Source organism: Pongo abelii, chromosome 10 (genome assembly GCF_028885655.2).
Source record: "Pongo abelii isolate AG06213 chromosome 10, NHGRI_mPonAbe1-v2.0_pri, whole genome shotgun sequence".
NCBI lineage: Eukaryota > Metazoa > Chordata > Mammalia > Primates > Hominidae > Pongo > Pongo abelii.
The window spans coordinates 97,370,254-97,394,170 of record NC_071995.2 but is presented as its reverse complement, the minus strand read 5'-3'; the positions used below and the strand labels follow the sequence as shown (position 1 = coordinate 97,394,170).

Below are 23,917 nucleotides of genomic sequence, written 5' to 3'. Positions count from 1 at the left end.
GAAAATGTTCAATAAATGGAAGTAACTGTCAGTATCTTCAGTGATGGGGGCTCATTTCTGATAAAAAGGAGGGTTATCCAGGTGATCTTGATAGTACTAACCATCCTGTGTTAATTTGTTTCCTATCTGTGTATCATCTGTCATCTATCCATCAATCCATTCATTCAGCCATCCACCTTCATCTGGGTAGCTCTATGGAGGAGACAGCCATGAAGCTTCAGTGCAGAGGAGTGCCTCAGCTTACCTCCTATTGAAGATTAAGCGATGTGGATGGCAGAAGAGCATATTCTTTTAAATTGGGTCTGGCCTTAGACTAATAGCTAGAAATCAGCCATGTTCCTACTAGGATAAGTTACTTCATTGAGGGCTTTCCCAAGGTTAGCCACATCTCTTCATCCAAAGCTTCAGTGTATTTGTTTAACATGATTGACTTTATGACAATGACCAAGTCCTTGTTCTTCTGGGCCAGGATTCCTGTGCACCCTCAGAACCCATTCACTGGAATAAGCACACTGTGAAAGTTGTTTCTTCTATGTGTCAGGCACTATGCTGGTTATTCTCACAGCTCACTCTTCATCTTGCCAACCACATTTGAAATTGTCATTAACTTCTTCACTTTAAATGTGAGAAAACCAGAGATCAGAGGAGTCAGATAACCTGCCCAAAATTGAGTTGTGGGAGAGTAAACCAAAAGCAATAGTAGAGATGACATCAGCTGAATTGTACCACAGTTATTTGTTATTTAGTGTCAGTTTTGTAAATAATAATAATAATAATAATAATAATAATTAAGTGAATGTCTTTATTATAAAAACATTTCTAGCAGGACTCGGGGAGGGGGCAAGGTAGTACCATCAGCATGAGGTCCAGCTACCTGCTGGGAGAAAGGCGGTGAAGATTTTATGGGAGGAATTTATATCCAATAGAAGCCTTTGGCAAAGTAACTGAGGATGAGAATAAAAGAGAGTAGAAAATATACTGTGTTTAGACTTGCAAAATACCTTTGAAAAGGTTATCATATTTTTTCTGAGATGGAGGAATTATTTGATCTTGATGTTTAAAAACAGAAACAATACAAGAATATAAGGGCATTTCTATGGATCGTATAAACAATCCTGCCTGCAAGTAATCAGCAGTAGGGCCACACTTAGTTAGCATATTTATAAATCGTCTGAAAGGAATACATAGTGAAATTTCCAGATTTGCAAAAACCACTAAGCTCTTCCAGGTAGTGAAATGCCAGACTGGTTAATATAAATGCAGAAAGCTAACATAGGGCTGTGTGAGTGGGCAGAAGGATGGCAGATGGGCTTCTGCCTGGACAACTGTAAGATAAGGAATTTAGGGAAAAATAACTCAAATCATCCCTCCTAGATTAAAGGGCTTTGAACTATTAGCTATAACAAAATTAAGGGATTTTATAGTCAGTGTATACTTTTGTCTCTAGTTATTCCTACTGCAGCTAAAAGGCTAGCTAGAAATCACATGTGCTTAGGAAGGACATTTTAAAAGGGTATTAAAAGCAGAAAACAGTATCCTGCATAAATGTAAAGCCATGGTTCACTTATACCTGGAATATTATGAGCCATTTTTTCAGCAAACCTTAAGCAGCTATAATAGGGTAGGAGAAAGTCCTGAGGATGTCAACTGAAATGATTTATGGAAAAGAGGAGCTGCTTTATGAAAACAAACTTGCAAAGATTAGGATTCATCAGCCTGGGGAGATGAAGGTTTTATAAAATCATAGGGATATGGTGCATGGGGACATTCACCTTGGCTAACATTTACCGTCCTCATCATCAACAGGCATGGGTCAGAGGGTGGCTGTCAAAGGAATAGGGCGTAGTGTGAGTTTAAAATCTACGTCAGTTTAGGCCAAAAGGCCCGTGAGTTAACCAACAAATAGGCAAATAAAAAGTCAAGGTAGATGAAATACTACACAGACATAAAAAAGAACGAAATCATGTCCTTTGCAGCAGCATGGATGCAGCTGAAGGCCATTACCCTTAAGTTAATTAACACAGAAACAGAAAACCAAATATTGCATGTTCTCATTTATAAGTGGGAGCTAAACGTTGAGTACTCATGGACATAAAGATGGCAACAGTGGACACTGGGGACGACAAAGGAGGGGAGGGAGGAAGGGGACAAGGGCTGAAAAACTACCTATTGGGTACTATGCATACTACCTGGTGACGGGATAATTCATACCCCAGACCTCAGCATCACTGAGTGTATTCATGTAACAAACCTGCACGTATACCACCTACATCTAAATTAAAAGCTGAAATTAAAGAAAAAATTCAAGGTAGCATGGGATGCCTGCCAAAGAAATGCTCTCCCCACCTTCTATCTTAAAACTTGAAAAGAGAAGAGAAGAATTTACACATGGGGTAACGACTTTGGAAACTAGTTACCCAACAAGATTATTATATCTTGGGACTACACATAGGTAGGGAAGAGGTAAACGCATTTTTATGAATGGATGAATATACAGTATATTTTTAAGAAGCTGGTAACATTTGGAGAAATGCCCAAATTTTGTGATGTATACTTTGGAGTAAAATATGCTTTGGAATCAGGCAAATCTGATTCAAATCCCAGAGCCACCACATGCTGGCTCTTGGGTAGGTGACTTAACCACTCGGAACCACAGTTTCGTCATCTGTCAAGTGAGAACTCCTTCCAGATAGAGAAGTTGGGAAGATTGAAAGGGATGTGGCCCTGGTAAAGCACCAGGAATGCGGCTGAGGATTGAGGCGCTGCAATTCTCAGTTCCCTTTGAGAGCTCTTCTACCATGTGCCCTTTGCAGCATGGTCAGATTCAAAATACCATCCTGGGGAGGCTCTGAGTCTACCCCAATAGGCAGTCCTTCATTCTAACTGTATCCTTATGCAAGTTCACTCTAATTTTGCAACTGTTATCTCTATTACCATTCATTCTTTCATATTCATTAATCCCTTATTTTTTTTTTAGTCATCCTTTTATGCTTTTGGGAAATAATAGTGATCTACATATGCCAGTGCCCTGCTCTCAGGGAGCTTACCTGGAGAGGGTGGAACAAAACACAAACACTGAGCCTGTAAGGAAAGTGCTTTTAGAGTGTGATAAAATGAGGATCATCGTGGAGAGCATGTCAGGGGTTGAGGGCATGGCTTCTTCAATAAGGAGATGGGGGAAGACCTTTCTGAGGAGACATCACCAGAACAGTGTCCAGAACCATGAGAAGTCACTGGTTATTTGAAAATCTCAGAAGGGAGAGGGGGCATTCCAGGCAGGTGGTTGAGCAGGAGTAGAGGCCCCCAAGGTGAGAATGAACGTGGAGCTTCTAATACCTAGAGGAGGCTGGCATGACTGCATATCCTGGATGGAGGGAAAGAGACAGAGGGCAGTCTGTCCCCATTACCCTGAAGCCAAGTCCGGACTCAGATTTTATCCTGTGAGGTTTCGGCTGCTTATAAGAAGAGCTGGCTTCTCTTGAGGATGCTGCATTGGGAATGAGACTCTCAGGCAGCATGAGTGGAAGGAGAACCGTCCTCCCTTCTCTTTCTGCCCCTACTGCTTAGCCACTCCAGGCTTTCCAGATGCTACTGCAATCTTTCTGGCCTTCAGTGGTCACACTGATGTCACACCACATCTCATGGTGCAGGGGTAACTTTGCACAAATCTCTTTTCACCCCAAATGTTTTAGGACATATAAAAATTATTTGTTCTCCAGTGAAATATTTAACCCAAATATATGTTGTTTCAGGTTTTAAAAATCAATTTGATTGGCCACAGGAAACGTATTTTGGCATCTCTGGGAGACAGGCTGCACGACGATCCCCCACAGAAGCCCCCTCGGTCCATCACCCTCAGGGTAAGTGCCAAGCACATTCATTTGGTTCTCCGCCCTTATCTTAAGAACTATTTGTTTGAGACCAGCCTGGCCAACATGGTGAGACCCTGCCGCTACTAAAAACAGAAAAAATTTAGCCAGGTGTGGTTGTGCCCGTCTGTAGTCCCGGCTACTCTGGAGGCTGAGACATGAAAATCGTTTGAACCCAGAAGGCGGAGCATTGCAGTGAGCAGAGATCGCACCACTGCACTCCAGCCTGGGCAACAGAGTAAGAAAATAAAAAAATTATTTTGTGTAGTTTTATAGGTTTTATAAACATGCGCTTTATACAACTGAAGCAATAGATCAGGAAGTGCTGGCTCTTTTCTGTGTAGTTTACCATATCTGTGTAAAAAACAATCTCTCTTTTGATTGTTTGACACAATCAAAACAACAAGATTTGTTTTTCTAGATTGGTTAAATATATATTTTTGAGATTTAGATATCCATCTGTAATGGAATTCAGCCTGACAAACCACCACCTTTAAAGAACCACTCTCTCACCTCCCATCCCACACCCTATCTACGCCAAGAGAGCGGAAATGAGTTTTCTGTCAGACTCCTCAAACCCACAGAAAGAAAATCGATCAAGGACCACAGTTAAGTAAAGATCAATTTAAAATTAACCTTAGGGTCTTCTGTTTTTCAAGAAGTAAAATTTGTCCAGCTTTACTCACTTCAAAAATTCAGAATAGAGAATCTAAAACCTTACTTAATAAATTGTATTTCTTTTATTCAACTACACTTTAGAATTATGAGGCAGGGGCCGGGCACAGTGGCTCATGCCTGTAATCCAAGCACTTTGGAAGGCAGAGGTGGGTGGATCACGAGGTCAGGAGACCTAGACCATCCTGGCTAACACAGTGAAACCCAGACTCTACTAAAAATACAAAAAATTAGCCGGGCATGGTGGTGGGCGCCTATAATCCCAGCTACTCAGGAGGCTGAGGCAGGAGCTTGAACCCGGGAGGCAGAGGTTGCAGTGGGCCGAGATTGCACCACTGCACTCCAGCCTGGGTGACAGAGCAAAACTCCATCTCAAAAAATATATATATATGAGGTAGGAAACTAGAGAGAACCTGTATAAGGGAGAGAGAAATAAAGAGGAAGTGAAGGAAGGGAGGGAGGAAAGCGCAGAGAGGAAGTGAGAGAGATGATTTCCAGGCAAAATGGCAGTGGCAAGAAGTGGCCAGCAGTCACTGGTGTTCATGAGTCCTACAAGAACTTTTCTAAAATTCATCAAAAAGCTGAGATCTCCCTGAAAGCTGTGGGGTGCCCACTCTGCTCTCTTTATTTTGTCCTGCACTTGCTTGCTTCTGATCTCCTTTCTGAAGAGATGAACACAACAAGCACAGCACCCGGACGTGACCGTCGTGGTGAAATGCAGTGGCTGCCTCTTATCAATAAACTTCAGCAAACAGCATAGCCACTGTCAGGATAACAGGGTGGGGCAGGAAAGGAGCTGTTAGGATTTGGAGTTGATTCAGCTTTGGAGAGGAAAATGTGCAAGGATTTCAGGGGATGCAAGAGAATTGGCTCCAGGAGGACAAGCTTAGCCTCCTGAGAGACTGGAATGGGATGGGTAGGGACTACATGAATACTGGTTTAATTAGTTACTGGGGGCATTAGGGTACACTGGGATATTTGGAGGCTACTTGAGAGTTTTGGGAGTCATAAAAGTACGAATAGAAATTTCACCCCTTAGAAAGAGGAGCCTCAAATAAATTAGAAAAAAAATGATTTTTGTTTTGCCTTCATTTTGCTACATGGAAGGAGAGAAAGATATAAGCACCATCAGTGTAGTTACCCTAAAGTGACTCGTTAGAGGAGTAATTTCCTGCTACTTACCCTGCTCTTTTTCCTTCCCCTTCTGAACCTCTCATTCTGGCTCTCTGGAAGAGATTTAGGGGAACAAAAAAGATCAAAGACAGAGATTTCCAAGAAAAAGTGTAGGACCTAAATCTATCATAGAAGGTCCAGAATATCTGGAGGAGAAGGGATCTGGAGAAACACCATGATCCCAATCCTCATTCTACTTGCAAACAGTAGAGCTGAGCTGTCTATGCCCCCTATCTTCCTCCTGACCCGTTTCCCTTGGATGGAGTTGTCTTTGCCTGGGAAAAGTATCCTCTGTCGTAGCATGCACTGCTCTGCAGTCTGTGCGTGTGACATGCTGTGTTGCCGTACTGTGTCCTCTTCCCAACCCTGTTGTCAGACCATTCTTTGATGAAGGATCAAGACCCATTGGGTCTCATTTTAGCTTTCTCATCGTGGCATCTACCATGGTGAGGACGCTCTGCCCACATGAGGGCCCAGTTCCTCCCCTGTAAACACATGCAGTAGTGTCAGAGGTGCCCGACATAGGTGTGCCTCCCTCCTGAGACCATCCATGGTGCTGCTTTAGGAAAACAGAACCTGACTCTTGATATTTCAGACCTTTGACCTGAAATACTTAGGGGAAAAACGTATTGACTAGATCATGCCATTAATAAAGTGGTGGAATGTCATTCATTCCTTGGCTGTTGCTTCAAAAGCGACTCCCCACCCCCACAGTTTGTCTTGTCAGTATTTCACAATTTTGAAACCAAAGGTTAGCCACAGAACATGGTATTTATTTCATGATGTATTTCCATTCAGGAACCCAGTGGTAATCACACTCCTCCTCAGTTGTCTCCATCACTTAGCCAAAGCACTTACACCACTGGTGGCTCCCTAGACGTTCCTCACATTATCATGCAGGGCGATGCAAGGAGGAGAAGAAATGAAAACTACTTTGATGATATTCCCCGATCAAAACTGGAGAGGCAGATGGCTCAGGTAAGGTATTATAAGCCTTTGTGGTCTTTTTCAACCATATCAGGTAATGCCTTTTAATAGTGAACAGTAGCTTCCTATGGATGCTTATTGTCCGTGCCTAACTAGAATTTATACCATTTTATGCCCCGCCTTTCATTCCTTGCTCATCTGAACTAGACCGAGACAGAAATGTCTGGGAATGGAATGTGTACACGTGTCCTTGTTATGCATTCCTGCTGAAGAAATTATGTCTGATCTCATTGCACCCAGAAAGTCTTTGCCCTAAAGGGAATAATATTGTGTCAAAGTCAAATCATAGTGAAAATGAGTAATAAAAGTCTAGATTACAAAACGTAAATTGGTTGGATAATGGGGCAGAATTTTGGGGGGAAGGATTAACCCTGTGTGATGTGGTTAATTTCCTCCCAAGTCTGTACATTCATACAGAAATGCTCTACTGGGACTAGTTGTGTTGTCTTATATTGTCACCTTGAATAGTTGAAAATGATGATGCTTTCTAGCACAAATAATTGAAAAGGGAGATCTGTCACGTTCAGACCTTTCCACGTTTTTGGTAGGGATGTTCATGTCTAGCCTGTCCTCGGATTGCTGCTTAGAAACTTGAGTCAGCCTTAACCGAACAGTGGCGCTGTTCTTAATGCACATTCAGATGGGCGGGTAGCTCCGCATTTCACCCTGAGATGCAAAAATATGGATTTGTTGTCAATTATCGGCAGAATCAACTCTTTTCATCCTCATTCTAGGTTCAGACTGATGTGCAGGAGTCTTCTCTCTGCCTCCCACACCTAAGATGGGAATCTCGAGGTGCAAATTTGACTGTAATTGCTTTGCCTTGGTTGTTAAATATTTTTCTCAGCTGTTTAGTGAGATTTTATTTTTAAAGCCTCTGGTAAACATTGTATGCTGCAGCTCACGAGAGACAAATGTGATGAGAATGTTCTGGAAACCATGGCTATTCTGCCTGCAGATGCCTTGGGGAGAGAAGGCCTGGGATACTGTGTCTTCTTTCAGCTCCTTTAATTTTGAATTGTTCTCTGGGTTCTTTGTGCAGGAAATGGCAATGTTGGGATTATGGAGACTCTTATTGAAAGAGGATGGAAAATATAGGAGAAATAAGATAAGAGTAATTTTCTCTTTCTCTATTGCTAGGTATTGTCTTTTAATTTTTATTACTGTTTTCACTGGTGCTCTTTTAAATAGGGCATCTGAAAGCTTTTTCCCCCCAAACTTTTCATTTGTTGCCTGTTTCTTGTTATATTTTCAAATCACATATGTGGTTAAATTTCTTTAATGACAGCATTTCAGAGATGTGGTTTGTTTTAACTTTGAGTCATGTTGTCTTTATGTATTAATATGAACTGGGTCTTTTCTGAGCCCAGTTCTTCCCTGGGTAAGGGAGGATAGTTCTTTAATGAGCATTAGCTATTATTGACTGTGTCAACCTCAGTATAGCAGAATTACTTCTCTCAGCTGCTCACATAATTTATGAAATTTCTCCATATACTGCAGGGTTTTTTTTTTAAAAACAACTTACCCTTCTACCTATGTCTAAACACTCAGAGGTGGCCTAGCAAGACTGCACCTTACATGCTGCCTGAGGTTCGAAAGCAGGGGCAGTAATACCAAATAGCACAAATCTTTTAATGGGTCACTCCAATCAGAAGTTCATCCCTTATGAGAATTGTCTTGCCTTGAGAAAATGGAATGGGCTTTTATCTGGCCAGGTGAGAAAAGCCTAAAAGCAGAAAGCAGAGTGAGATAAGCAGGCTGATGGGACGTGGTGAACTAGAGCACCTGTGCACGCATGCATTCCCCTCACGTGGAGTACTAACGATGATCGAGTGACTGCTAGAAACAGAGGCTCCATCAGCCATCGGGAGCTTATTAGAAGCTTTCTAAAAGCCTGCTGTTCAATACAGCACTTCTGCTGCAGAGAAAATAGGAGATGACACCACAGGAATCTGATCAATGAGAAAAAGGGATTCTGGAACCGCAGCTCCTTGGGTGGTGTTAATTGCAGTTTTGAGCATGATCGCTAGTATGGAAGGCCAAAACCCATGGAGCAATGAATGCATACCTCTTAAAAATAGTGCTTTAACCTGTCAAGATATGAAATACTCTGTCATTTTCTTGTTGAATAATTCAATTTATGTGACTTTTCACCACTCAACTACTCAATTGATGTTTGTTTTTTTCTTATTCTACCTTATTTTTGGTCATTTGCTGTAATACTTTTTGAAATTTATATACTTTTTTAAAAACCTGTCATATCTCTCTAGACCATACTTTTTCCCCTGAAGTTATGTGTTTAGACAATCGAGTTGGGTCTTCCTAAAGACTTGAATTAGCAATTAAAATTTTTGCAAGCAAGGAGCCAGTTATACCTCCTTCCAACCTGGAGCTCCATTCCTCCAGTTCTTTCCCAAGGGGTTTCTCCCAAGAAGCTTACTGTAGCTTGGTTAATGCTTGCCTAACCAGTCCATTTCCCACTAAAATGCGAAAGTCCACCTTTAGGCTTTCTTTCTTACCTACTAAAAGAAATGAGAATGCAGTTGAGAGAAAATCACCTGGACAGATTTATGTTCTTAGAAACCCCTCTACTTCAAGTTTAGCTGACCTAACATTAGAGTGATTTGGAATTCTAGCACTAGTTCAGAAACCTTAAGTTCTTGGTGGCTGCAATAATTCATAGGAGTTTTGCCTTCTTGAGGTCTGCTTACCAGATGTTTGGAGGTGCTTTGCTTAACTTGGAAAACCAGTCCTTAAAGTTACATTGAGATAAATGTAATGTCCATTTTACCTGTTAAATTTGTTGGCAGATATTTAAAATAAAACACTAGAATGGTGCTTAATTGATTGTTTTCAATTTGAAACAATATTTAAAATACCTGTCTTGGGATACAGGGGATTTGCAAATATTGTGAGTATTGTTTGCTATTATTCCGATATAAGCAATACTCTGGCATCAAATTATTTTAAATGAATATGCAAGAAACAAAATTTGAGTTCAGCATGAACTGAATATAATGATATAAATACATCTGAACGATGGGTTTCCTATCATGTTGAAAACATAGCTTCTCCAGCCTGTAATTCTAAACTGGACTCATTAGCCCAAAAGTTCTGAAACACTCCCCAATTTCCATACCCCTAATGTTGCATTCACATTTGTATAATTATACCTTAATGTGCATAGTGATTTTAAATTCTCAAAGTACTTTGACATCTGTTATCTCATTTTAGCACAAACAAGGTGTCCTACACACTATTAATGTGCGTACGGCACATGGCAGATCGGCTTTTAATTCTGAGTTATGTGGAAATGAGATAGTAAATGGAAAATATATCAGAAGGAGGAAAATACTTTCAGTATTTAGGACCTAATTGCAGTCTTCAGAAGTTTTCTTGAATGATATTTAGAAGTCTAAGTACCCTTAAAATGAACAATAAGAGAGTGATGGAATGAATAAGTTTAAGACCACATTCTTCAAACTCATACAAAAAAAAAAAAAGTTTCCAAATGCTGCAAGTTAAGCCATTTATAGAAGGCTTCCATTTACAGGAATACATGTGAGAAAATGAAATAGTACTTGTATTTTCAGAAAACAAAGGCTTCTCAACAGTAAAAGAAATGCATATCTTTGCATAAACTTTAGCTTAAATATTAGGCAGAATAGTGTGTAATATAAAGTCTTTATGTTTTGAATGCTCTTGTCTAAGATTAAAAAAAAACAGTATTACTTGGGGCACTAAAAACACTTTTTCTAAATTATTAGAAAATTAATTCAGTTGCAAGCGTAATATTTCTCAATCTAAATAGTATTAATAAGTACAACTAGATCAATTACTTTCTATTTGAAAGCATTTTGTATATTACATTTTAGTTTTTCCAAGGTTTGTTGTTTTGATATTATTAAAGGAAGAGAAGTAGAAGCTGAGCCATACAGAAGCACTGCTGTGACCAGGTTCACACCTGGGGTTGCACAGGCAGTATCTTATTTAATCCTCGCAAGAGCCTATGTGCACACGTGCCAAACAGGGTGAATGCTTGGCCTCACAGCTGGTAAATGGTAGAGCTGGGACTCAAGTCCTGGCCTGCCTAACCCTATGCTTGTTCTTCTATAGTCCCTGATGCCCTGTGCCTGCCTCTGTATTAAAATGATATAAAATATTTTTAAAACAGTTCAACAAATACTAATTTCTCATGTGCCATAATAGATTCCATTTATGTGGGCACAGCAAGCAGAAGAGAAAATCACAGTAGTTTAGTGGAAACTGATTGAATCAGCTCGTGGTTAACACCATGAAATCCTTAAATGCAAAACTACACTGGTTATTTGTTGATCCTTCAGCAGAGACCCTGCACAGTGTGTCAGAACGCTGCCTGTCTCCCATGTTTGTGAAAAGCTTTGTAGGTAGGTGTGGGGTTAACTCTGTCTACAAACAAGTTCTTGCTTGTCGTGTTTCTCCAAATAGTCGATGCTGTTTTCTTAGTGGCTTCTTCAGTTGGAATTCTGATTTGGTTTCTTTCTGGCTGTGTGACCTGGACCGAGTTATGTGGTGACTCTGAATTTCAATTTTTTTGTCTTTAAAATGTGATAATGTCTGCTTCTCAGGCCTATATGTATCAGATAATTTATATGAAAGCATATTCTAAACTGTAAAGCACTATATAGACAGATATGACTATCGGTTCAGACACATCACCTGTCAGTCCCTAATTCAAAGTCCCTGCTCATTGTAGGCCAATTAATGACAAAGAGAGTTGAAGGGCAAGTGCTCCGGTGGTTGTAGCATTCTATAAAGACCATCTTTTGTTCCAGTGTTACCCATATTTAGCATGTAGATTGAGAATGGAATTTGCATTTTTCTTTTATTATTTTAATTGTGTAAACACATCATCTGCCAAGGAGCATATATCACGATGCAGAGGGATCTGGGTAGAACCATGTCAAAGCCAGGGAAAGCAGAGAATGGATGCCATCTTTCTCTACCAATTCAGGTTACAAAATTGTAACAAAAAATATTATATGGTAATAACACGTTATTATTGTAACATTGTTAGATAAAATATCAAGTGAGAGGGCTTTTTTTTCTTTAAATGAAATTTGGAACTTTATTGAAATATATTATGCACCGAACTGTTAGCTTAAAAAGCATGGATATCCCAGAAAGCCATGAGGCAAACACTTTGCCATGTCTGGGAAAGAAGTAGGACAGTAACTTCTCCTTTCATATACTTTTTCTGAGAGAATAGGCCCGTTGTTCCCAGAAATTCTACCCACTGCTCTGGCATTACTGGAATTTACGGAATCAGTTTTCAGAAAATAGCACAACTAAGTTGAAAGGAACAGCATTTTGGAAAGTGGCTTTTTTGGCCAGGCACGGTGGCTCACGCCTGTAATCCCAGCACTTTGGGAGGCCAAAGCGGGCAGAGCACTTGAGGTCAGGAGTTTGAGACCAGCCTGGCCAACATGGCAAAACCCCGTCTCTACTAAAAATTCAAAAGTTAGCTGGGCATGATGGCGGATGCCTGTAGTCCCGGCTGAGACAGGAGAGCTGAGACAGGAGAATTGCTTGAACCCTGGAGGCAGAGGTTGCTGTGAGCTGAGATGGTGCCACTGCACTCCAGCCTGAGCGACAGAGGGAGACTCTGTCTCAAAGAAAAGAGAGTGTTTTTTTCCCCAAACCAAACAAGTTTTCCTATTACTGTGTCACATCAGATATTTTGTTTAATGTCCGTAAGTTAATGCCTAGTATTTAATTTAGATTTTCATCACATAGCCACTACTCAGAAAGGCTCAGCTTGTCCATGATTTCAACATTTCCTTCCATGAAGGTCTGAAGAGCAACTCTTAATACTTAAGCACAGACAGATCATACATAACCAAAAAAGAAGGTCAAGAGTGCACTCAGTAAGCTCTTCCATCAGGAGCTTCCAGTTTGACAGCTCATCAAGTTGACAAGTTGACACCCCAGCTTCAGAGATCATCTGGAATGTTGATGATGTCTGTGCCCTATTTCAAGCCAAGAACTCTAGGCCACTAGCCAGCTATGACCAACACAAAAGTGGAAAACAGTGCTTCCATGCTTGGAATTTAAACCTGATGTATTGTACACCTTTTTTATTAATATGGTCAGTTAATTTTCTTTTAGCAAATACACCCTGCTCTATCTGCGACAACTTTGGGATTAGAAGTTCCAGTATGATTAGTGTCTTTTGGGCAACACTAATGTCAATATGATTAGTGTCTTGTGAATACTGTACTACAGTCTTAAAACAAATAATTGGAAGAAGTGGGAGAATCACTCAGATGGATTCTTTTTCAGGCTTTGATACTCATCTTACAGGTCTAGATTATTTTCTTCCCTGTCAAGGTCATGAAGAAGGCAAATTAGCCAGAGTTGATTCTGATAGACCCCAGTCAGCCCTAAACACCTCCAGTCATTTTGCTAGAGAAGCTCTAACGTCTCCACCTTGTCTCCATGTGCTGGTGCATAACCAAGGGTACTGTTTGCAGTTAAAACCAGACCATGGATTTAAAAAAAGAAAAAGAAGATATCAATAGAAAATATTCTATTTTCAAAAAAACTAAACAAAAAATCTGACAATATATAAAAACTCTATTTCAGTGGAACTGACCTTGTGATATTTAGTAGTGCCTTGGGCTTGTTGACATTGAGCAGCTTGTTCACAAAGAGGCCCAGCAGGTTATTTTTCCACTTGTTAAATTTTCAGAATGTTTCTTATTACATACAGTCCAGTTCTTGGGTCCACAGATCAGTTTTGGCTGTTATAATCTGCCCTGGCTAAATTTTCAAGGGTAGGAGAATTCTCTGATTCTTATTCTCCTTCTCCTTCTTCCCTTTTTTTTTTCCAGTGGTAAAAAAATAAAAAGAGGGTTTTTTAACATCTAGTAGAAATAGGGCTGTTTGTGTGGCCCTGTCTCGGTTAATTCTGTGTGAATAGGCCTAAAGTAATTTATCAGCAAGGACTTTTCCAGATGCATGTAAGTAACAAAAAATCCAACTCAAGAGAGTTCTGGCTTAAGCAGAAAAGGGCAGGAGTCCTGAATCCAGGTGCTGTTTTGCTGCATTGCTCTCTGGCTCTCCATCTCTTGGCTCTGCTGTCCTCTGTGTTGGCTCTTTTCCCAAAGAGCCTCCCTCTACGTGTGGAGAATTTCAAGCCAAATTGCTGTTTAACTTGAAGTTACAAGAAAGAGAACCTATCTCTCCAAGAGTGTCAAAAAAAAAAAAAGTCCCAGGCCAGACATCGTGGCTCATGCCTGTAATCTCAGCAATTTGGGAGGCTGAGGCTGGTGGATCACTTCAGGCCAGGAGTTCAAGACCAGGCTGGGGAACATGGCAAAACCCCATCTCTGCTAAAAATGCAAAGACTATCTGGGCACGGTGGCAGGTGTCTGTAATCCCAGCTACTCGGGAGGCTGAGGCATGATGAACTGCTTGAACCCAGGAGGCGGAGTTCACAGTGAGCAGGATCGCACCACTGCACTCCAGCCTGGGAAACAGAGCAAGACTCTGTTTCAAAAAAGAAAAAGTCTCAGTATTACGTTCCATCAGTTCAAGTGAGCCTGGTTTGGATCAAGTGTCCTTCCCTGAGCTAATTACAAAGGAGTGTGTATGTGTGTGTGTGAGAGAGAGAGAGACAGACAGACAGATTGATTAGCAAGACAGAGGTCCCACACCAGGGGTGGTTTTAGCTCCATCTGAACCATGTGGACTGAGGAGTAAGGAGGCACCTCCTCCCATGAACAGCCAGGCGGCTGCTACTAGAAGAGGGGCTGGTTTCCAAGCAGGCAGAAATAGCAATAATGGGCACCTGAATAAATCCACTCTGACTTTGGAATTCTGAGATTGTCTGATGGAAAATTGCTATATCAGATGAGTATTGATTTCATTTTTTCATACTTAATTTGATGAGCTTTGTTAGAATGCCAGATTTGAAGAAATGAGATCATGGTGAAAAATCCCATCTCTGATATCTATTACCTCTGTAACCTTGGACAAGCTTCTTAGCTACGCAGAGCCTTAGTTTTCTCTTCCTAGAGTGAGATTAATGCCCACCTGACATCATTGTTGTGAGGCACAAATAAAATGGTATTTTTTCCAAGTATTTTACAAACTATGAAACTATACGTTTGGGTTGTTTTAGAAATTATTGTTATTATTTTGAGATAACTTCTAGTTTTCTTCTACATTATCCTTTCTCAGCTGCATCTGGGAGTAAATGCATTTTAAAGTAAATCTCATATTTAGCTACATCTTGCAAAACTGTTTCTGTTTTCCAGCTTATAAGCCCAAACTAATACCTCTTCACTGACTTGGAAATCATAGTTTTTATGAAAGCAAACACTATCCAAGAAGCTCCTATTCGTGTTATAACCTAGTTAACACTGGTGCTCTTTGGAAAAGGAATTATGGATGATATCCATACTTAAATACTTTTAAAAATTAAAGGATGTTTACGAGTTAGTGTATTTCAAAATATTTCATTATATTTCATTTTTAAATGTGTGCTTCTTTTTTGGTAAAGTGTATGTTGGCTATGTGGGGGCAATGCCTCACTCTTCCGTAGTCATTTTTTAATTCCTCTAAAATAAACACTCTGTAAATACTGTTGACCAAATTACTTTATGTAAGGCTATAGGCATCATAAAACCACAGGGCTCTACGACATATCAGATTGGACACAAATTGAGATGGTCTCCAGTTTTTTAGGGAAATATACTGCCTGGAACAATAGAATATCATCTGTCTAGCTTAGACCTGGTGATTCATCATCATCATCGTCAGAGCCCGCTCTGATTACTACAACTTTATAAGGAGGAAACTGAGGCATGGAGCATTTATGTGGCTTGCCCACGGCCACAAACATTGCAAGGTACAGAACCAGGATTCCAATGCAAGCAGCCTAGCTTCACAGCCGTCGCGTGAACCACAGTGTTGATGAACACCGCATATTGTCTCTGCAAACTGGGAACTAGCAGACATGGCACATTCTAGAAGTTCCAAAGCCCCAAATGCTCCAATGCAATGTTTTGAGTTCCTTGAAAAATCCTATTAAGAATATCTAATACCTTATGTAAATGCAACTTCAGTAGAGAATTAAACCTCTAAAGCAGCATGGATAAACATTGTATTTGAAGAAAATCCTTTGCTCCTGACATCCAATTTTTCATTCTTTACAAATCAGAGATAGTAAACAATTGCCTCACGTAAAGCACTGTGAAATGATATGCCCTCCTTTCTCTATGGGCCTCTATTTTAATGACGTTTGAATGCAGGATCACAAAATTTGTGATAACTTGCTTTTGTCTATATGCATTAATAGCTAGAAGATTCCTCTGTGCAGTCAGAAGAGTGCAGAACTGAGAATACAGACGACCAACTGCAGTTAAAGAAAAGCAGAGAATTTTAAGATGAGAAGGGGCCAGAAAATGTATGTAGTCCCATCTCTTAATTGATGCAGGCACCCATTCTAATACATCCTCACAGACAGCCACAAGTTTCTGCCTAAACTTGTCACTGGAAAGCTGGCCTGCTCTTTGTAAGGCAGCCCCAAGATTGGAAAAGGTCTAGTTGATATAACTTCTGCCTTATATTGAATTGAAATAAGCCTCTCTATAACTTCTACATAGTTCATGATATCTTCTGAAACAACAAAGAATGCATCTGCTCCCTTTTGCTGGGAAGAGTTTTTTAAGACTGAAGACAATTTGATATCTTCCCTTCACTATATTAAGTGTCTCCAGCTCCTTGCCAATCCCATGTGATAAGGGGGATGTGGGCCATACAGCATCCTGGTTCCCCAGCTCTGGGCAGATCAACATTAACATATCATTCATTCTTACTGGGCTTTTCTTCATGAAAATTTCCCAGCCTTTATCAATAGCTATGCCTCCTTTCTCAGCAGTGCTGGATTTACATTATCCTTTTCCAGATAAAGCAGTTTTTATGAAGTTACTCATCCAATAATCCTAGTCTATCAAGACCTTTCTAAGACTTAGTTGCCACTCAGTATATCAGTGATCCTTTTCAACTATGTAATGTGCTCATTTAAAGAAGCTTACCTCAAAACAACAAACCTTTGAAGTCATCCATCAGTGTATTGGGTGAAGTGTTGAATAAAGTAGAATTGAAAAAAAAACTGTGAGCTTTCTACTAGAGACCTCTTAGTTTGGCATCGTTCAAGAGGATTGTTCAACTGCACCTTGTTTTTTCGTATTTTTCACAAGGATAAAATGAAGAAATGGTGGGGTCTCAATAAACATCATTGAATAAACGACTCTGCCCAATACATCTTTTCTATCAGAAGCAGGAAACAAACATTCGGGCTCCAGTTAATAAATGAATTTAAGTAAAGGAAATGACAACCTCAGTTTGCAAGAAAGGAATATAATGTATATTGTAAAGAGATGTTACAAAGAACAACATTACTTTGCAAAATCTAGGTTTTTTTCAGCCATTCATGTTATGATAAAAAGCTGATCACTGCCTTTCTGAATTAGTTATTAATGTTCTGCTTTTTAGTGGTCCTGAAAAACGTTTGATAGCATCCAGACTTTGAGGTAGAACAAGTAAAACAGCCCATGTTGCTATAAACAGCATGATCCCAATTGACTTAAATTCCCTGCAACATCCCTGGAACCTGGGGAGCTGCACAATGAGAGCTGGATTGTACAGGCAATGCTCATTTTTTTTTTCTGCTCTATTTTTTTCTCGTAAAGGGATTCTGTAAACAATTGTGTAATGCCATTTAGGGCTACAACTGTCATATTAGGGAATACAGGTTATATATTATCTCTACAAATGAATAACAGGAATATCATAAGCCTATAGTTCTCTCCTACTCTCCTACTTTAGTAGCTGAGGACTTCTTTTATGTGATATCAGTCGCAGAATTAGAGTTAAGGAAGGAAGGGAAAGAGGGAGGGAGGAAGAGAGGAAGAGAGGAAGAGAGGAAGGAAGGAAGGGAGGGAGGGGACTGGAGAGGAATGGGAAAGGGAAGGGAGTTTGGAAAGGGAATGGAAGGAAAACCTTAAACTTGGGAAGACAGTGTTAGAATTTATATCATGCCAGTGGACTTAGATGGAACCAAATGTGTTGTTTACTTCCTCCCACTCTTGGTAGGTTGATTAATGCTGACTCCAGCAATCATGGGTCACACATGCAGATGTTGTTAGAGAAACAACTGTTGGCCTGGCTTTTCCTTCCCAGCAGGTGATAACTGATGTGTCCAAAAATCCTCCCCATAGGCACAGGGGAAGGTCACAATCATGAAGTTTTGGAAGGATTGCCCTTCAGAAAGATGGAGAAATGGCAGGAAGCAGCATTTTCTTGACTCTAGCATTTCCTGCAAATGAAATAGTTCAGCTGAGACCTTTTATAAAAAGGGTCAGTGGGTGCATGCATAACTTTCACACTTTAGAACTAGAAATAAATAGACACAGACAGGGAACTTGAGAAGCTAACAGTGTGGTTGCAGAAATCCCATGCAGTTGTTACAGGACTGAGTATATATCTCAAAACTCACTCAAGAGGTGAGAAGGAGGAGTGTTGCTCTGTCTCCAGTGGTGGGAAGGAAGAAGTAATCAGATGCTGGCCTGCAGCCTCTGGGTAACTCACAAGAAACAAAAGGCTCTAATTTTCTGATTTTCCAGGCAGGGTTCAGTTAATGCCCACAGAAGAAGCAACTGTGGGGCTGTCACTGCTGAAAGAAAATATGCATACAAGGTGTTCGGTGCGTTACCCCTTGACTGCACTGAATTTGTTTGACTCCATCCTTTGACAGGTCTCATTTCATCCCAGTCTCTGCTCAAGGAGCCACTGAGTTTGCTGGCTATTGGCTAAGGCTTCCTTTGTTGGGATGCCCTTTTTTCTTCTGCCTTTGAAGCTGTTTTGTTTGCTCTTCAAGTTTGTTTTCATTTTCTTTTAGAAGCACTATCATCCAGAAAAAGGAATGCACTTCATTATTCCTTTAGCTTTCACTCTGAAACTTTCATATTTCTTGTTGGTTTCTTTCTGGTCAATTTCTGAATACCCTGAAGTGTTGAAAGTATTATGACAAACATAAGGGAGAAACAGAGAAAAAGTCTTTTTTTCTTTTTTTTTCAGGGCTAGAACACGGCAGAAAATTTCATCTCTGCTAGAATCTGACTGGAGGGCTCTATTCATAAAAGTTTCTTTATTAGATTAGCTATATAATATCAGCAGACTCCCCGAAGGTTTCCAGAGCTTAATAGTGGTTATCGAGTTGATGGAGCTGTCATCTACTTGCTCTGTTCTGAGACCCACCATCAGCCTGTCAGTCCCAGTTTACTACTGGTTCTGTCCATGGAAAAAGCAACTTTCATTCCATAAACGTTGATTAAAAGCAAGATTGATCCCTACTCACTTTGTGACCCAGGCCTTGCACACAATAGATGACCAGTAACTACTTTTGCATGAATGTCAAGGTGACAGGGAGATAGGTTCTTATGTGCCAAACATTTTTTACATTTTAAATTTCTGCTTGAGGCCAGGTGCAGTGGCTCACACCTGTAATCCCAGTACTTTGGGAGGCCGAGGTGAGGGGATCCTGTAAGGCCAGGAGTCCGAGACCTGGCCAACATGGCGAAACCTCGTCTCTACTAAAAATACAAAAATTAGCCAGGTGTGGTGGTGCACACCTGTAATCCCAGCTACTTGGGAGGCTGAGGCACAAGAATCATTTGAACCTAGGAGGTGGAGGTTGCAGTGAGCCAAGATCGTGCCATTGCACTCCATCCTGGGTGACAGTGAGACCCTGTCTCAAAAACGAACAAATAAATAAATAAATAATTTCTGCTTGAAAGAATAATTCTTTTACAGAGTGGAAAGCACAGACTTAATTTGGATGTAATATGCTGGGGTGCCTAGGGAAGACTTCTCTGAAAAAGTGACATTAGAATAGAACTTGAAGGAAGTGAGGGAGCTAGCTAGGCCTATAGTAGCCAGAGGGAGAACATGTCAGGCAGAAAGAGAAGCAAATGCAGAGGCTATGAGGCAAGAATGTGCTTTGCTGTCAAGAACCCAGACAGCAAGACGAAGATGGGTAGGAGAGGAGGGTAGGGAGGTAGAGCAGTGTGGTACCAGAGAAAGGAGAACCTTGCAGGTCATTGTTAGGACTTTGAATTATCTTCTGTGTTGAATGGAGCTGCGTGGAATGACCTGGCTTTCATTGTAGATGGGTCATTTTGGCTCTAGTACTGAGAAGAGATACTAAGGGGGCAAGGATAACAGCAGTGAGACCAGTAAGAAGCCAATGGAATAAATCAAACGAGAAAAGGGAGTAGCTTGGAGCAAGTAGTGACAGGAAGGTGAAATTTTTGAAGTAGATTCAATAGGCTTTGCTGCTGGATTGAATGCGAGATATAAGAGAAAGGAGAACTCCAGCATTGTGAACCTGAGGAACTGGAAAAAAATGGCTGCCATTTGCCAAAATAAGGAAGCTTACAGGAAGGTGAGGTCATCAGGAGCTTGGTCTCTGGCATTTAATTTAAGGTTGAGCTGACTTAATAAATGCGAAAGGAGAAGCATCAAGCAGGCAGCTGAGTGTCCAAGTCTTGAATTTAGGGAAGAAGTCTAGGCTGGAAATAGGAATTTGGGAGTCACAACTGGAAGAGACCACCTAGTGTAGCCAAGAAGGAAGGGAAGATTGAGGACTAACACTCCAGGGATGCTCAGATAACAGGAAGCAGCCAAAGAGGCTAAGGAATGGAGGAGTGATCAAGGGTGTCACATAGGTCAAGAAAAATAGAAAATTATTTCAGTTTCAATAGAGTGGGCTCAGAAAGTGGAGACCATCTAGACATTTCTCAGGGAGTTTTGCTTAAAGAAGATTAGAGTAATTGAGCAGGAAACTGAGGGTGATGTTGGGGCAAGGGAAGGAGTTTGTTTGCTTTTGATGGAAGATATTATAGCAATTTTTGAGAATGCTCCAGGAAAAAGGACAAACCATAATGAAGGAGAGATAATTTATTGTAAACTACTGGATTGCTAGCAATTGAGCAGAAAGGAAGTCCACCTTTAGGGGGAGAACTTTGGAAATTGGTTATATTCTTTTTATTTTGTGATTAGATTTGAATGCAGTTGTGTTGTATTTTCTGAGCTGAAGTCATGGTAACCCAAAGTATAAGATGGTAACGAGAGTGAGACATGCATTGCATTTTAAGTAAACATTTCCAGAGCTAAGAGAGAGGTCTGAACTGAAGATAAAATTATACAGCTTCAAATGTGTGTTGACTTCACCATCAAAGAAGTAAACATTAAATTATTGGTAATATCTCAGTTGTAAGTCTATCTTTACTTACCCCTATTTGTTTGGGTTTCATAGTAATTCAGGTTCAGAAAAACTAAATGAGCCTTTGCAATATATGTGACAGGGATTGAGAGAAAATAGGCAAATGAAATTGCAAAGGGGTGATTAACATTCTTTCGTGGAACTGTTTCTAAGCTCTACAAGCAGCCTTTTGACTCCTAGGTGTGCTAATGACAAATGTTCCTTCTCTCTTCAGCAAGTTGGCAGCCCTTTACTGCCTTTATCGGGAAATATGAGGACTCTTCCAATAGGAAGTCTACAGTTTCTGGTACAATTAACCGGAAGTGTGTTGGCAGTGACATAGCTTATGAAAGGCACAAGTGGCACCAATAGAGTAGACCAGTTAAAAATGATAATGAATAACGGTAGTGACTAATGTTTGCATAATGCTTTGCCATTTACCAAGGCCTTTTGAATGTGTTATATGATTCCATTCATTCGGTAAAAATGTGTTCCTTCTGTGTTGCAAGCCCTAAACATTTAGCTGTGAAAAAGTTTCCTCTCTCGTGAAGCTGCACAACAACTTGGTGAAATAAGTAGGTCAAGTACTATTCTCCTTCTTTACAGATGAAGACATTGTAAAGCTTAATTACGGCCAGGCGCGGTGGCTTATGCCTGTAATCCAAGCACTTTGGGAGGCCGAGGCAGGCGGATCACCTGAGGTCAGGAGTTCAAGACCAGCCTGTCCAACATGGTGGAACCCTGTCTCTACTAAAAATACAAAAATCAGCCAGATGTGGTGGCAGGCACCTGTAATGCCAGCTACTGAAGAGGTTGAGGCCGGAGAATCACTTGAGCCCGGGAGGCAGAGGTTGCAGTGAGCCAAGACCACACTACTGTACTCCAGCCTGGGCGACAGAGCAAGACTCTGTCTCAAAAACAAACAAACAAACAAAAACCAAAAAAACAAAATAGAGTTTAATTTGGCCAGGTGCGGTGGCTCACGCCTGTAATCCCAGCACTTTGGGAGGCCAAGGTGGTTGGATCACTTGAGGCCGGGAGTTTGAGACCAGCCTGGCCAACATGGTGAAACCCGTCTCTACTAAAAATAACAAAAACCCGTCTCTACTAAAAATAACAAAAATTAACTGGGTGAGGTGGTTCACACCTGTGATCCCAGCTACACAGGAGGTTGAGGCACTTGAACCCAGGAGAGAATCACTTGAACCCAGGAGGCAGTGGTTGCAATAAGCCAAGATTGTGCCACTGTACTCCAGCCTGGGTGACAGAGCAAGACCCCGTCTCCAATGCCACCAAAAAAGAAAAAAAAAAAAAACTTAAATTTAAGTTTAATTTAAGACTGGGCACAGTGGCTCACAACTGTAATCCTAGCACTTCGGGGGGAGGCCGAAGCAGGCAGATCCCTTGAGCCCAGGAGTTCAAGACCAGCCTGGGCAACATAGCAAGACCTTCTCTCTACACATTTAGAAAAAAAAAAAAAAAAATTAGGTGAAGTGGTGCATCCCTGTAGTCCCAGCTCCTTGGGAGGCTGAGGTGAGAGAATCACTTAAGCCTGGAAGGTCCAGTCCACAGTGAGCCATGGTTGCACCACTGCACTCCAGCCTGAGTGACAGAACGAAACTCCATCTCAAAAACAAAACAAAACAAAACAAAACTTAACTCACTACTTTTCTAGGAATTTGGGCCCCAGATGAAATTTTATGACTGGTATTATATTTCTTTCTCAAAACTTTTCAAAACTCAGCACTTCAATACATGTTTTACCCTGAAATGTTATTTTCATAAACATAATTAATTTCTACTCTGGAAAACTCTTGCATTTAAAAAATTAATTCCAGAACTTAGTATAATAACCCTATGTCTGGGAGAAGATCCATTTCATATTATGAATGCACCAGTTACAACAGGTCGGCCTTAAGTTGCTTGCTGTGTGAGCCTGACAAATTATTTACTGCTAACAAAACTACTGTGGTATCTGGAATGCATCCGATTTTTTAAAAAAATAATTTTCAACCCAGCACTTTGGGAGGCGAAGATGGGTGGATCACTTGAGGCCAGGAGTTCAAGACCAGCCTGGGCAACATGGTGAAACCCCATATCTACTAAAAATACAAAAATTAGCCGGATATGGTGGCACATGCCTGTAGTCCCAGCTACTCGAGTGACTGAGGCACAAGAATCACTAGAACCCGGGAAGCAGAGGTTGCAGCAAGCTGAGATCACGCCACTGCACTCTAGCCTGGGCAACAGAGCAAAGACTCTGTGTCAAAAAAAATAAAATAATAATTTTCACAACTCAAACACAATTAACTGCTTTTAGTTTAAACTCTTTTAAATTCTGACTTTTTACCATTTGCACTGACACGATGACAGTTATGCATAACCTAATAATGGGGATACATTCTGAGAAATGCATCGTTAGGTGATTTCGTCATGCAAACGTCATAGTGTGTATTTACCCAACGTGAGATGGTGTCACCTACTACACAGCTGGGCTATATATGATCTAGCCTATTGCTCCTCCCAACCTGTACAGCATGTTACTGTACTGAATACTGTAGGTGATTGTAACACAAAGGTGAATATTTGTGTATCCAAACATACCTAAGTCTGGCTCTAGCTTTACTTCTTCTAATCCCCACAAAAGGTACAGTAAATATATGGTATTGTAGTCTTATAAGACCCCTGTAGCATATGCAGTCTGTCATTGACTGAAACATCATTAGGTTGTTCATGACAGTATTAGAAATTATAGAGGTTTTACTTTCTCTAAATTTAAAACATAGCTTATAAATAGAAAATATTTATTATAACATCTAAAACATGTAATAAGCCATATATGAACTCTTAGTGTATATGACTAGGGGTGGGTTCTTTATTCTTCATTGAGAAAATTTTTATA

The 23,917-nt window shown here is 40.6% G+C and overlaps 1 protein-coding gene across 10 annotated transcripts in view; it reads left to right on the top strand.

Moving 5' to 3' along the window:
• The window catches only part of ANKS1B (ankyrin repeat and sterile alpha motif domain containing 1B), a 1,278,065-nt gene that overhangs the window by 1,176,101 nt on the left and 78,047 nt on the right, over positions 1–23,917 (top strand). For 8 of the 10 annotated variants that reach the window (XM_024256170.3, XM_024256173.3, XM_024256168.3 and 5 more), the window contains 2 exon segments: positions 3,753–3,860; positions 6,516–6,695. In XM_024256170.3, the coding sequence (XP_024111938.1) occupies positions 3,753–3,860; positions 6,516–6,695 (288 nt within the window). 10 annotated transcript variants of the gene reach the window in all.